This window comes from Anomaloglossus baeobatrachus, chromosome 2 (genome assembly GCF_048569485.1).
Source record: "Anomaloglossus baeobatrachus isolate aAnoBae1 chromosome 2, aAnoBae1.hap1, whole genome shotgun sequence".
NCBI lineage: Eukaryota > Metazoa > Chordata > Amphibia > Anura > Aromobatidae > Anomaloglossus > Anomaloglossus baeobatrachus.
This window is the reverse complement of record NC_134354.1, coordinates 135880946-135896570: the sequence shown is the minus strand read 5'-3', so window position 1 is coordinate 135896570 and position 15625 is coordinate 135880946. Positions and strand designations below refer to the sequence as shown.

General features: G+C 42.6%; 1 protein-coding gene across 2 annotated transcripts in view; it reads left to right on the top strand.

Moving 5' to 3' along the window:
- The window catches only part of STX1A (syntaxin 1A), a 235776-nt gene extending 223838 nt beyond the window's left edge, over positions 1 to 11938 (top strand). Inside the window, exons 8-10 of one of the 2 annotated variants that reach the window (XM_075335363.1) lie at positions 5196 to 5333; positions 7760 to 7870; positions 10816 to 11938. In XM_075335363.1, the coding sequence (XP_075191478.1) occupies positions 5196 to 5333; positions 7760 to 7870; positions 10816 to 10893 (327 nt within the window). In that variant the 3' untranslated portion in view covers positions 10894 to 11938. Of the gene's footprint in view, positions 1 to 5195; positions 5334 to 7137; positions 7189 to 7759; positions 7871 to 10815 lie in introns of those variants that run through there. The other variant, XM_075335364.1, reaches the window with a different exon arrangement.
- The last annotated feature ends 3687 nt before the right edge of the window (positions 11939 to 15625 follow it).

The following is a 15625-nucleotide window of genomic DNA, read 5'->3' as shown; positions in this document are numbered from 1 at the left end:
ACGACTAACGATCTCACAGCACAGGCCTGATCGCTGGTAGGTGTCACACATAACAAGATCGCTAACGAGATAGCTACTGCGTCACAGAAACTGTGACTCAGCAACAATCTCGTTAGCGATCTCGTTGTGTGTGACAGGGCCTCAACACCTGACACCACTATCCCTCGGATGTTATCTGCTCTGGTGGAGGCCAGACATTGAATGGGTTCTAAGAATAATTGATCAATATTAACGGCTTTCTGATCTAAGAGAAACAGTCTTCAGACTACCAAATTGTGACTACTTTCATTCGAATGAGATTAGTGCGCATGTGACCGAGCAGATGCAAATCTCACACATGTGGTCATTGACTGCCCCCTTGCTGTGGAAATACAGCAGAATCGTGACTGTGCTCATCACACACTGTCACCATTCATTAGTCACATAGACTGACTGCAGTCTTTTGTTGTTAAACTTGAAAACCCCTTTAAAGTAGTGGACAACCCCTTTAAGATTAACATACTATAGTTCTACAAGTTAGTTAGAAATGAGTTGTTGATATAAAGTCACAGTTGTTTAATATCACTGGTGTGTGGGAGTGCGGCTGATATATGTGGCCCAGGCGTGGGATTCATGTCTTCTCACTCTTCTATGTAAATATACATTATTCTAGAAAGTGTGCAGTCTGCATCAGCATCTTTGCAATGTACTCTTAATGATGAAGCATAATTATCTAAATCCTACTCAAGTAGAAAAATGCAGTAAAGGTTCATTTAGATGGACTGACCGGTTGCCCAATCGGTCCGCTGATTGGTAAGCTTTTATCGTTCGGCGCTTGTTTGATGCCTGCTTACACCGGCAGACCAAAGTAAACAAACAATTTTCTCATGGATAGCTGTCCATGTGCTCCACACAGTGACATGTCCATTTTTCTCCGGCAGAATGGGTGCCACGCGGACCACACTCTGATGTGATCCATGTGACACATACCGAAGAAAACATGTGTCTTTGAAATAAAATTATTTTCTATACTTACCGGTCTCTAGCACTGCTGTCACTTGCGTCCAGGCATGCTCATTATACTTATGCATATTCACTGCTCTGCGGACCTGGAAGCAGCAGCTGTGCGGGAGACTGCAGCGCCGGGGACAAGTGAGTATAGCAGTCCCTGCTTTCTATATGCTATTACAGATGGCACACGGAGAACACACTGACAGCACGCCCTCAACACACACACGCACACATACGCACCTACACCACGGACCATGCAAAACGGGTGTGTTTTGCATGGATGTGTGAAAGTGGCCGTAATACCAAAGAAAAAACCCCTTTACTATAAATGTATAAATTTATTCACAAACCACACAATAGACAAGTGCAAAATTTAAAATACATTGATACATATGTTATGGTTGGAGGAGGGTTTTTGGGCTTTTCCCTATTCTCCCCCTTCCTAACCGTGGGGGTCGGCACCCTATGACGTCACGCCAAGGTGCCCCCACTCTATGTCGACTGGCCCTTGATAGCCCTCTGCTTCACACTAATTTGTGCTGCTATTCTAAGTGGGGGGCTCTTTCAAGTTACAGTGATTCCCATTCATGCCTAACCAGTGAGACAATGTTGACCTATATTTGGCCAGCAATCTCTCTTAATTATTAATTCCAGTATTAACAATTAATCTGGAAAAAAACTATTTCTTTGCTCAAAGAGGGTTTAGGACACAGTCTTGGGTTTATGCATCAATTCCAGGATATTATCAAAAAAAACGGATGGATCGACATGGTAGCCCGTCCTTATTTTTGCCCAACGCGTTTCCCCTCCAGGACTTGCAATCAAAGGAGGTTCTTCAGGGGCTTGTCCAAATTAGAATCACATATATGGTAAAGTGTAACAACAATTTGTCTCAATTAATCAAAAAACCAGTCATAATTCCACCAACCCTGTACATGACTAAAACTCCCTAATTCGTCCATACTTACTAAATATTCCACACATCAAGGAATACATTCATCCTTCAATAAGGAATCCTTGATTGCTGAAAAATATACATATATATATAGACATTTTATTCCAGGGTCTCCTCTCTATATTCCAACATTTATCATCCTCAATAGTACTTACTTGCAGACAAGGCTGCGTGGATGAATAAGGGCATCTGTATATGAACCACCAATGGATAGGCGCTTGCTTAAGCTAATCACCCATAGGGTATAATTTTCCCTCCAATGTGGAGTTGTTAGTCACTGCAATACATATACAGTTATCCGTTTTTAGTGTCCATCCAACATTACAAAAATAGAATTAGTTCCCCATCAGATAAATAGTACTTACTATTGGGTGAAACGGCATCAATATGCTGGACGTTTTGCTGGGAATGCAGGTTGTACACGCCTGCTTGTTATGGCCACCCGTGGGGTTTAAATATCCCTCCAGCCACCCGTAATTTCCGGTCCCTCATGTGGGAGTATTGATTGTCACTCCCCCCAGCCTATCGGTCTGTAACGTTCCTATGAGGTCATTTCCGGTTACCATATTTGGTTCTCCGGGATTGAAGCGATACGTCACTTCCGTTTCGGTATTCCATACTATTCTATATCAAACAATCTAATAGTTAAGAATAGCATATTCCACCAGTTGTTCGGGGTCTGTAATATAAGTGGCCATATGTATCAATTGTCTCCTATGCACTCATATACGGTAGCCGGTAGCGATACGTCACTTCCGGTCCTGATCGTTCCTAATGAAGTTTATCTACCAGTGCGTCGTTTCCTGTTTCTATGGTGACTGCTGTTTACCCATATGCTATGGGTGGGGCGGTGTGTCCATGTGACTCCACTGGACTAAATCCATCCATGTTTAGTGTGTATAGGTAATTTTTGTTTAGCTGTCAAAACCAACTTTTTATACTTCACCTCCACTCATATAGCATCCGGATAGATCGCAGAAGGCACCTGGATTCCCAGTTATAGATTATAAATTGATATACCAGCAAAGATAGTTTGATTATTTTGGACTAAATAATGGGGTGTTTCATTAAAGGGAGACTATGGTGGATTAGATCTTGGTTTCATGTGTAATTTCTTGAATTTTACTCTCACCTCACTTGTTATGGTAATCAATCTTAATCACATTATTAAACTGCTATACAGTCTTTAGCAGCCCCTATTTTCCGACACTCTCCTTTTCTTGGAAGGTACTTTATGTGTCTGCTGGATTTTTCTAACATATTGACCTATATAAAGCTCACAAAACTGAGTTGCTCATTCAACCCCTTTGGATGGGTGGACTGTAGCCAAAGAATCCATCGTGTCTCCCTCTGTAAGATCATCTTATCCCAATCCCCCCTCCTAATAGATTTTGGCACTGTTTCAATGATTCTAAAGGACAGAGATCCCACATCGCCCCCATGACAGCTGTTCACATGGCGGGCAATGGGGGTATCCCTCTTATTTCTGACATCTCCCAAATGCTCACTGATTCTAGTTCTTAATTGTCTTTTTGTCTTACCTACATAATTCAGTGGGCAGGAGCATGTACATAAATATACTAACCCTTCGGTTTTACAGTTACCAAAATTTCTATTTTTTGTGTGAAAGTGGCCTAAGATTGATTTTCTCATGATAGTGGCATGTATTAAGGGGTATAATATGTAAGGCATCAAATGAACATTCAATTCTGAAAGGGGATGTGGTAGAAGCAGGAAAAATGCCACAAAGATCTGAGTGACTTTTTGACCAAATAGTGATGGCCAGAAGGTAGGGTGCGAACATCTCCAAAATGGCAGGTCGTGTGTAGTGTTCCTGGTATGCAGTGGCTGGTACCTAGTAAGAGTGGTGCAGGGAATGACCATCAGTGAACCTGCACCATGGTAATATATGCTCAAGGCTTACCAACGCTAAAGCAATAAATATTGTCATGTGCGCTTTAGAAGTGAACTACTTAAAGAAGATTGACTGATGGTCCCGTTTTTTTGCATCACATAAATGACCAGATTCATTTGCATTACTTACCTGAGGAAGAAATAGTCCTAGGATGCTCTATGGGAAGCCAATGTATGCAGTGTGATGCTGTGACTAATGTTCTTCTGGGAAAACATGGATTCTGTTATTATTTACTTTGACAGATACCACCTTCCGAAATATTCTTCAGATCAATATACACATGACAATGGCATTCCTTGGTGGCAGTGGCCTCTTTCAGCCGCTTACAGTGCCCTGCCACAGTATAAAAATATTCAGAATGGTTTGAGGGACAAATTATTCAGTGTGTTAATTAGCTATCACGCTGTACAAAGGGCTGGGAAGACGTAGTACAGCATATTCCCCACTAGGTGGCAGCAGAGTAGTGAAGGAGAGTCAAAGTAACACTGTAACAGAAAGGAGGCTGATATACAGCAGAGTAACATCAGCAGTTAGTTCACAGGTGAACCACCAGGGGGCAATAGAGTAGTCAAGCAGTAAGGGTCAAGGCGAGAAGTCATGTCACTGCAGAAGGAAGATTAAGATCAAGTCAGAAAACAGAACCGAGGTCGGATGGCGGGAGATCAGGTAGACAGGGGAAAAACAAAGGAGAAGGAGGATGAACCTAGATGGGTAAACAACTGACAGGAGCGGGAATTCAGGGACTGGGACAGACGGATGAACGGGGGAGGGTACAGGTCGAGGCACGGTAACAAGGAGTCAGATCAAACAGGAAATCTCACAGGAGCCAGTCACAGGCTGCAGAGCAAAACTATAACCAGCACTGGAATGCTAATCTCCTGAAACTGTAACGAGGCTGATGGAAGTTAACCCCTGACATGACCAGGCTGGGTCTGGGAAACTCTGGAGCGGGGAATACCGGTCCTGGATCATGACATCAGCCCCAAATTGCACAGATCTTAACTTGTTCAAGCATGTGTAGATGTGCAAAAAAAAAAACCCCATATCCGAGCTAGGGAAGCTCACCTCGAAACTTAGGGCTTAGGGGATCTGCTGATAACGTCTTTGTGCTAGATATCAGAGAATAACTTCAGATATTTCATGGAACTGAAAGGTGAAGGAAATTTAGGGGACTTCAGTCCACACTGTTCATTATTACCATCTCTGAAATAACACCTCAACACATGGGTTTCAGCCCTCAATTACTTATGGCCACCATATCCATTTTAGACCTTATGAACTTGCAGTTCATAAAAATTAATTTTCCAATCTGACTTGTTTGTTCTTGTTTTGCAGATCATCATGGACTCTAACATTACGAAGCAAGCTCTGAATGAGATTGAGACTCGGCACAGTGAAATTATAAAGCTGGAGAACAGCATTCGGGAGCTGCATGACATGTTCATGGACATGGCCATGCTTGTAGAGAGCCAGGTGTGTAAATCCTCATGTCCATTTTTAATTCTTATCATGGTAAAGAAGTGCCGGACACTTTACCCGTAAAAAAAGTGTTTTATATACTAATAAACTTCCCCGTATTTTTCCTTTACCGTAATATGATATAGGATTGACATTGCTTTTATTTACCATATATTAAAATGGAGGTGCTCTGGTCAACAGTTTGCACTTGGGCATTGGGTTTCTCACCCTCCGTCCTGTCTTTACTTCCCATGCTGCATGTGGGATGAGTGCTCAGCTGGTAGGTGCCAAATGGTTCCATGTTGTGTTTTGTTAGTGTACGTTTTGTGGCCATGTGCCTTTTCAGCTTTTCTGAATGTCTAGCAGTGAATAGTGTCTATTGTTTGCATGATTTCTGCTTAATACATAATATATACTTGTACATGGGCCTAATCAATATATCCTGCATTTAGAACACATTTTCTTATTTCTTTCTACTAAAAACTAAAAATCTGCCTTGTGTAGGATGTTTAGGGTCCAACTCAAGAACTAAATAGACATATATAAAAGAATCACCCATTTGTTCTTTGCAGAGTGTTGTAACATAATATACCCCAATCTTTATGCAACCATTATATGACACTTACAAAAACTATCCAGCAAATGATTCACTAAATTTTTGGCCAAGACTTATAACATTACAGAGTATTGCCATCGACGTGATGTGCTCTATGACAATTTGTCAACTAATATCCTGTAGTAGTCTAGGGGATCTCAGTTAAGAGTCTTATTCTTTTAATAATTTTAAGGAAAAAAGTCTTCTAAAATTCTGTGCAAGAAAAATTGCAGCATTGAAGTAGTCATGTCCATTTTATGGGCCAGAATAATGCCTGTGATAGAAGGTAGATCCGACAATTGTCTGTTATCCGGATGAGTACATAGAGCTGGACACTAATCCGAATATGTCCACAATTTGCGTATTTTACTGGTCCGATTTTCTTACACGACCGTCTGATCTCAGCCTTGGGGTTCGCTCATTCTGGCGATAATTCTCTCGTGTGAGAGTATCGGATGCAATGTGCAAGTGACACTTGGCTCAAACTCCACTCTGAGGATGAGCCGAGGGTCACTTTATTGTAATCCGATTCTCTTCCATGCAAAAATCGGAGCACAGTTGAGGAGAAGATGGAGGGCTTAATTTTTCTATCTTCTCCATTGTCTGTGTCAGCGTATATTGGACTTCATTCGCATGTCATCTGAGTGCAGTTAGATGTTTAGCACGCACCCACAGACTTGAATACGCTGGCAATAGATAAACCATTGGATCGCACTCTTCCAATGTCAATCATGTAAAAAGTCACACCGTCTCGAGAATCTGCCATACATGAGCCCTGTAATCTTTAGATGTGGAAAATTCTCAACAGCTTTTAGTACTCACAAACTGGCAACCATATAAAACCTTATTAATGTACAATTTTTAAGTATTGAAGTCCTTAAATTTTCATTACGGACATGAACCACGTTGGCATTACCAGTTAGGGTCCTAGGACAAGAAATAATGTCAGATCAGAAAGAAATTTCAATGAAAAGTCTATACTAGGGAATTGTTGACTTCCTGATCTAGAAGTAAAGCTTGACCTTGGACATCATGCACATGGCCATATCTGGGATCAGAATTACTTATGTGTTACATATATGGTGCCCATAATGTACAGAATAGTTCTGAGTGCAGCTTTCGTTACACTTTCCATGTCTTTGTCCGTCTGTTACAGTTTTCTGTACTTCGGTGTAATTGATATATTGGACTGTAAATCTCACACATATTGTTGCCTTCGTACAGGTTAAAGCTGATCGGAGAAAGTGGGGCTGAAATTCACCCACAGAAGAACAGGTAACATGCAAGTGATGAAGATTTAACAGCAACCTATTAAGTAACTCTTTTTCTGGCCCTCTTCTGTTGTCCCTTGCTCACTCTTCCTGTATCACTTTCTACCTTCTCTATCTTCTTACTATGGTCTTCTCCTGTTCCTATTGTCCTGGACATGTTTCCTGTGTACTCTGAACTTTCTCTCTTCTTTTCTGCATCGTGCCTTTTATTTCCATCTCCTTTGGTCATTTGAATGTTTGTGGAACCTTTTTATTTGTCTCCACTTTTCTTACCGGATTGTGCTTTAAATCTTCTATTTCCTCCATGGTCGGTCCTTGCCTTGTTCTCTGTAAACCATGTCTTCGATATAAATGTCATTCTTGTCTTAACTAATAATGCATGCTTCCTCTCTGCCACGAACATGGCGATGACCACTTGCATGCGTCTGATCTTGTATGTCGCTTTTTTTGTATTTCTCCAACTTTTCTGTGTTACTTTCTCTCTCTCTTGATGTCTTCCGAACTTCTCTGGCTCCTTCTTTTTGGCCTCTTCTGTTTCTCCTTTTCCCTGCCCCCTTCTTTGTACACACCATCAGGGAGAGATGATTGACCGCATAGAGTATAATGTGGAGCATTCTGTGGATTATGTGGAAAGAGCCGTGTCTGACACCAAAAAAGCCGTCAAGTACCAGAGTAAAGCCAGACGGGTAAGAAACTAATCATTATAACATTCATTGCTACAGAGCCAAAGCTAAGCAGTTTTTCACTAATGGCAAAGTTTTAGTTAAAGGGCTTGTCCACAACTTGAACAACCCCTTCTCAACATCGATGTTTCCCGACAGTAAAAAAAATTAAAACATAGTATCACCTCTGGTGCTGGCATCATGCCTGCAGTGTCGGCACTAGCTCTCCAAGAGATCACGTGATGTTTTTATGTCACACAATCCCTGCGGCCAATCATCACTGCCTTCACTCCCCTATGGAAGTAATTAACATCTGGAAGAAGTGAGAGAGCAGCCGCAGCTCTCACTTCCTTCGGATGTCTGTTTTGTCCGAAGGAGTGAAGGCAACGTTGATTGGCCACAGGGATTGCATGACATTAAAATGTTACTTGATCCCCAGGAGAACTAATGTCAATACCTCTGAAATTATGCCAGAGGTGAGTATAAGTGTTGTTGTTTAAGTGGGTAGAAACATAGGGATTCAGAAGGGGGTTGTCTGATTAATGGACAACCCCTTTGGATTTACTGATTTAATGAGCCATTCACAGTTTCACTATACTTTCCGTGTTACTGGAGGGGCAGAGTGGCCCCCTCGGTGGCATGCACGTCACCCACTGTCTACAACCTTGGTTGTAGTTAGGATGCCAACTGGGTCATTTCTTAGACCTGAGATATATTTTAGATAACTGGAGTGACCAATTCCCATGCTGGTGTTTCAACATGACATCTGATTAGAAAAGAGGTATTTTGTTACCTCATCCAATATAAACATGAAGACTGTTAGTAACTTAATAATTTTACATGGCCAGTCTGTTCCTTCATTATTAATATATCAGCTTTGGAATTGATATGCAACTGAAGATGTGAAGCCTCTGTCACTCCAGCTCTATTTCCATCCCAGAGTCACCTCATCCTGCTTCATTGACAGCCAAATGCTGTGTATTCAGGCAAAGGAGCCAACAGTTAAGCAGGAGGAGGGGTCGCTGGGCGGGGAGTAGAGTTGGAGCGACAGAGGCTTCAGATCTTCTGCGTCATTTGGATGTCAATTTAAACGCTGATTTCTCATTATTGGAGGAACAGACTGGCCATGTAAAGGTATTGCTGGAATAGTCTTTGAAATAGCTACATGCACATATAAAAAGTTTGGGGGGTGAGATTCTGCTGATAGATTCCATTTAGTGTGTTTTCCATTAAAACATTAAAGCACCATGTTGGAACCCAATGGAACAAGTCTGTCAGGCATTGATAATATCCACCATACAATGAACCCTGAAGGGTATTGTTACTTCCATTATTAAGAGAAACCACATATAAAATATGATCATAGCCTTATATGTCTGTATCAAATAACCAAGGGGACACAAATATAATTAATCATTCATATGACTGCAAAATGATAGAACAGTTAGGCTTTAGACAGATGGGTGCAATGTGGACGCATTTTAGCATCTCTATTTAGCACAACCCCTGCCATAGTAATCTACAGGCATTTCTACATTTAGTTATGGCAATACATTAATTAGAACAGCAGTGACAAACCTACTTCAGCTAGGATACAAAAAAAAGCCGATGTAAATTTTAACAAATTTGGTAGCTTATTTGTTGCCCTGACTTTCATAGCACAATGCCAATATGGATGTGTCATTTAAAGGGAACCTGAGTGCCTGTACAAGAAGTCATCTATGTAGGCAGTGTGCCATAGAGCAGGAAGGAGCTGCACATATTGATATTGTTTGTGGGAAATAATTCAGTATAGCTTGTAATTTATTCATGTAAATTCAATGTTTTCTTATGTTAAGGAGACCAGTGGGCGGTACAATTAGTAACCTTCATTTGTGTATACACAGTCATTCGCAGAAGGATGACAATCACACAATAAGGCCTAAGACACACGGCGAGAAAAACGGTGCAAGTGGAATGCGATTAAAAAAAAAAAAAAAAAATCGCATTCCACTTGGACCAATGTTACCCTATGGAGCAGCTCCCATGAGTGATTATTTTCTCAGCCCTAATCGGACCGAGAAAACAGCCACAACAAGTCTATGGGGCGGGAAAAACATCACATTGCATTCGCATTACACCGGTGTAATGCGAGAGCAGTGCAAGAATCGCAATTGCAGGCTACTGAGGAGAAAGGGAGATAAATCCCTCCCTCCTCTCCGCAGTGCCCACCCTCTCCTCCTCAGCGCTGGCCCGCCCCTACGCAGTGTCGGCCCGCCCTCGGCAGATGTGGTCTGATTGCACGATTGAACCACAGTCGCAATGACCCTCGCATGACACTCGGCTCTCGCTGTGCTGCCAGCGTGAGCCGAGTGTCATGCGAGGATCGCACCTAACCCCATGTGGCCCCAGCCTAAGCTGCATACTGTACTCCTAAGCATAAGAAGAGCAGCAATTTAAATGAATAAAATAAAAATGTCACTGAATCTGATCAATCTCCTTGGCTCCGTTTGCTAAGCAGGCACAATGTTTAACCTGACAGGATCCCTTTAACTACTAACTTCATTAGATTAAAGTGGTTGTCCAGTGAAGTTTACTTATCACAAATTCTCAGGATCCGTGATAGCTAATAGATCTGAGGGGTCCAATCTCTGGGACCTGCACTGATTGGCAGAACAGTCCATTTAGAATGGAGTGGCAGCGCACATGCCCGAACACCGCTCTGTTCATTCCTTATGGGGCTGCCAAGTGCTGCATTCAGCTTTTTCCAATATCTCTATAGAAACATTAGTAGAGCAGCGGTCAAGTATACAAGCTGCCACTCCATGTTAACAGGGATAAAAGTGCCTCGTTCTGACAATTCAGACCTCCACCAATCTCGTAGATAGGCGATAACTTATTTCCACTGGACAACCCCTTTAAGGATGATTTGTTGTACTAAATGATGTCTATCATAATGTTGCTGACTGCTCATATCTTGTCTTCTGCAGAAGAAGATCATGATCATTATCTGTTGCGTGGTTCTTGGGATTGTGATTGCTTCAACATTTGGAGGAATATTTGGATAGAGAACAGAACAGCGACCACACATTGCATGTTCTGGACATAGCAGGAAATATGCGGTAATCCGTGCAAGCCGCACCTGACGGTGGGGGACTGACAGCGAAAACACGCTTCCCAAGAGGAGAGCCCCTCTGCATGACTACCCTGTGTGTAACCCAGCGCACGTACCCAGGGAGAGACTGTTTGCTGCGGGAGGGGGAGGAAGGGGTTTTAAAAAGCCAGACCACTGACTTGGAATTGTATGCAAAGCAATGTCCGTGCTTCTTCCTTCCAAGAAGATCAATCTCCAGCAAAGGTGGATCCGGCTTGGTGCTTTTAGGGAATAATATAGGGTTAGAGTTCCTGTGCTGCCTTTATATTCTGTCCCCATGCCCACCAGATGCCTTTTTGGTTTGGGGAAGGACCTGTCTCTACAACAGCCAACTAGACACACCAGTGTTGGGCCAAAGTGCCAAGCATAGCCAACTTTTTCCACCACATTCCTCCCCCTCTGAACAAAAAATAACTTGGGACAGCGCGCTGGGACAGACCATGTTGGCCTCCCCTTTGCATGACAGGGGTTCAGTGTTTGGTTAAACATTTTAAGGTTGGAATATGTTTTGTGTGATCCTCGCCCTTTATCAACACCTCTCCAGGAGAGGGGCACAGTCCCATTTTTTGTATCATGTGCATACATTTCCTTTTGTAATTGTGTGAGCAAGGTGTCCACCTGTGTGTATATGTCTCTCTAAACCACATATGCAGACGAATCAGTGTGTGAGGAGACTCCTGTGTACTGGCAGCTGTGGAGATGTCACAGTGGGGCCAGGCAAGACCATCCGTTGAGTTGACGATGGTGAACCAAGCCCTGAGGTGCCTTACGGCTTGCACCAGTCGGGAGTTAACCCCTTTTAGAGCTGGGAAAATTCTGTTACTTTCCCAACTGTGAAGGGATTAGTCACCAGCATGCTTTGTGAGGAGAGTTTTTATATTTGGTGTTATATCTTCCTGGTGTATTTTGTCTGCAGCCTTTCTGTGGCATTTAATAAATGACGTGAGTTTGGGACCATTCCTTGTATCTTATTATTTTTTTTTGTTAAAATTGTCAACAAATCCTCTAGTACACTGAAGTATGGACCCAACAAAAAGGTAGGATGGCTTTAAGTCAACGTTCCTTGGGAAACATTTGCAAAACTGTTCTCCTTCAGAAACAATATTGTCTCCTAATTGCCCCCTGAAAGTGGTTGTTATCTCAGAGGGCTTCAGCAGCGTTTCATAGGGCAACCCTAGTATACAACACTATTTTCCATAAGAGTCCTTACAGATTAAAGGTATTAGTGACCTCTTATAGCTATATGATCGCTTTCTCAAGGTTTAGGGTATGTGCGCACGTTGCTTTTTACCTGCTTTTTTGCTGCTTTTTCTTCTGCGCTGTTTAATGCCAAAATGGATGTGTTCTTCTATTCAAGCAAAGTCTATGGGAATTTGGGTTTCTTGTTCACACTATGTTGTTCAAAATGCTGCCTTTTTGAGGCAGAACTTTGGTCAAAAACTCAGCTTTTCAAAGAAGCAACATGTCAATTGTTTTTGCCATTTGGGTTTTGCACTGCAAAGCTGAGTTTTTGGCCAAAGTTCTGCCACAAAAAGGCAGCATTTTGAACAACATAGTGTGAACAAGAAACCCAAATTCCCATAGACTTTGCTTGAATAGAAGAACACATCCATTTTGGCATTAAACAGCGCAGAAGAAAAAGCAGCAAAAAAAGCAGGTAAAAAGCAACGTGCGCACATACCCTTACTAAGAGCATAATACCTCATAGCACTCAGTGATGGCTATGGCTATGTTGGGCAATCATTTACAACATGGCCAGAAGAAAAGTAGAAAAATAAGGAACTGTCTAGACTGTCCTGCTGGTCAGAAAGACCCACAATGTTCCATAAATTCAGTATGAATATTGTATTAGATATATAGGGGCAGCAATACTGACCGCTTTAGTGGTTTAAACCAGATGAAGATTGATCTACATTCCTGAAACACATTCATATTTCTGACCCCTGTAAATTTTACGAAGTGTCCATCACAAAGTTTTCCTGATCTCTGGATAGTAGCTCTGTAGATCATTGTCCGACATCATAAAGAACTTTAAAAACATGTTATGTATTGGTAAACCATATGTCTTTAGACCGCGTGGATTTGTTGCTTCTTTAAGCATACTGTGCCTTGCAAAAAACATTCATACCCCAGGAACATAGCTTTCTAAATATTTTAACATAGAAATCTGAAAATTATGACTTGCATTTCTATTCAGTCCCCTTTAGTCTGATATCCCTAAATAATATCCTGAGTGACCAATTGCCTCCAGAAGTCACCTAATTAGTAAATTGAGTCCACCTGTGTTTAACTTATTTTCTGTATAATTACAACTGTTCTGTAAATGCCTGAATAGTTTGTTAAACAACATTTGGCATCAAACAGCATCATGAAAACAAAGTATCACACCACACAGGTCAGGGATAAAGTTGTGAAGAAGAGTAAAGTAGGGTTAGGTTATAAAAAAAACCCCAAAACAAACAGCCCAAGCTCTGAACAGCTAACAGAGCACTATTCAATCCATCATCCGAAAATGGAAGGAGTATGGCATATCTGCAAATTTACCAAGATATGACCTTCCACCTAAATTGACATCCCAAGCAAGAAGAGCACTTATTAAAGAAATAGCCAAGAGGCCCATGGTCACTCTGGAGGAGTTGCCGAGATCTACAGCTCAGGTGGACAACTATTAATCGTATATTCCAAAAATCTGGCAAGAGTGAAGAGTGGCAAGAGGAAAGCTTTTTTTGAAAGTAAGCCGTAAGAAATCCTGTTTGCAGTTTGCAAAAGCCATGTAGAATACAGTACGCAGCCAGCATGTGGAAGAAGATGCTGTGTTCAGATGAGACCAAAGTAGAACTTTTTGGGGTAAATGCAAACACTATGTGTGGCAAAAAAACTAACATTGCACATCAGTGTATGTAAATTTTTGACTTGCAGAAAGTAATAAGAATACCATAAAACATTCTCTCTCTCATATTATTTTGGCATTTGGCAAATATAAATAATTTTGGTTCTTAATTGACCTAAAATGGCAAAGGTTTATTCTGATCTCATGTCAGATAGTGAGAAAAACATGCAGATGTGTCTTTTTTAGATAGAGTATGTAAACTACTGGTTTCAACTGTATATATATTTCTAAAGCCGCTATTAACACAAATTTCTCATCGGATGTTGGTAACAACCCATCAAATCCACACAGGTAAAAAAAGCAAACCATAGGTGTCCACAAATTTAGTGATGGGTAATAAGAAATGACACGGGAAAAAGTATTGAACATGTTATCTGAAATTTAATAAATACTTTGTTTAAAAGCCTTTGTTGGTGATGACAGCTTCAAGACGCCTCCTGTATGGAGAAACAAATCCTGACGGTTCCGTGGGCTCCTCTATGAACTCTGAGCTTTAGTTCCTTCCATTATTTTTCTATTGGTTCAGGTCAGGTGATTGACTGGGTGTCACGCTCCCCGGCTCCCCTGCTAGGCTCCCCGGCTACCCTGCCTTGCTTACCGGCTACACTGCCACGCTTCCCCGCTCTCAGGTCGCGCTCCGCCGCTCCCTGACAGGCTTCCTGGTCCCCCGCTCCACAGCCTTCCTGCTCCATCGCCTGCGGTCCCCAGGCAGCCCGGTCCCCGCTCCCGGCGCCCGTCGGCAATTCGGCCCCAGCCCGGCTCTCCTGCTTCCTGCTCACCGCTCCCTGCTCTGGCTTCTGGCACCCGGGCCTCGCGCATGTGCATTAGGGCGCGCGCGCGGTCATTGACCCTCTCTTAAAGGGCCAGCGTCCACTGACAGGATATTGAACACACAGGTACAGGGTATAAAGGGGTTTAATGTCCAAGTGGGCGGGGCCTGTTCTTCGTGTTTTCCTAAGCTAGGAGTCAGGTCTCCTTGTGTCTTGCGGTATACTTACCTATCTCTCTCCTAGAGCCGCTCCTGCCTCGCCATCCGGTCCTGACGATTCCCGAACCCCGAACGGTGACTGTCTGCCATCCCGTCAGTCCATACCATCTCTGATCCCTGTGGTGACCCGTCTTCTCGCTCCGTCGGTTCCGGACTCTGCCTGACAACATCTCGGCCTCCGAACCTGAGCTCTGTCACCCGGACTACCTTCGGTGACTCCGTGGTCCCAGGGACTTCTCCACTCCACTCTTTTGAACGGACTGTCCTGCTACCTGTAGTGCTCCGGCTACCAGACCCCTTGCCTTCAGTGAGGTGTTCGGCCCAGTGGATTCACCTCCTGGGTCTGCCCGTCCACCTGGCCCTAACACTGGGCCATTCTCTGAAACCAATTGAGAGTTTTCTTAGCTGTGTGTTTGGGATCATTATCTTGCTGAAGTGTCCACCCTCGTTTTATTTTAATCATCCTGGTAGATGGCGGCAGATTTTTATTAAGAATGTCTCAGTACATTTGTCCATTCATCCCTCCAATGATATGACGTTTTTCCAGTGCCGTATGCTGAAAAACAGCCCCACACCATGATGTTCCCTCCTCAAACCTCACTGTTGTTATGGTGTTAAAGGCTTCCAAATATGTTGTGTATTATGGCATCAAAAGAGTTCAATTTTGGTCTCATCTAACCATATTAAGACTATATTCTTTCAGGGTTTCATAGACTTGTCTAAATGTTGTTGAGCAAACTTTAAACGCGCTTGATCATGCTTTTTGTT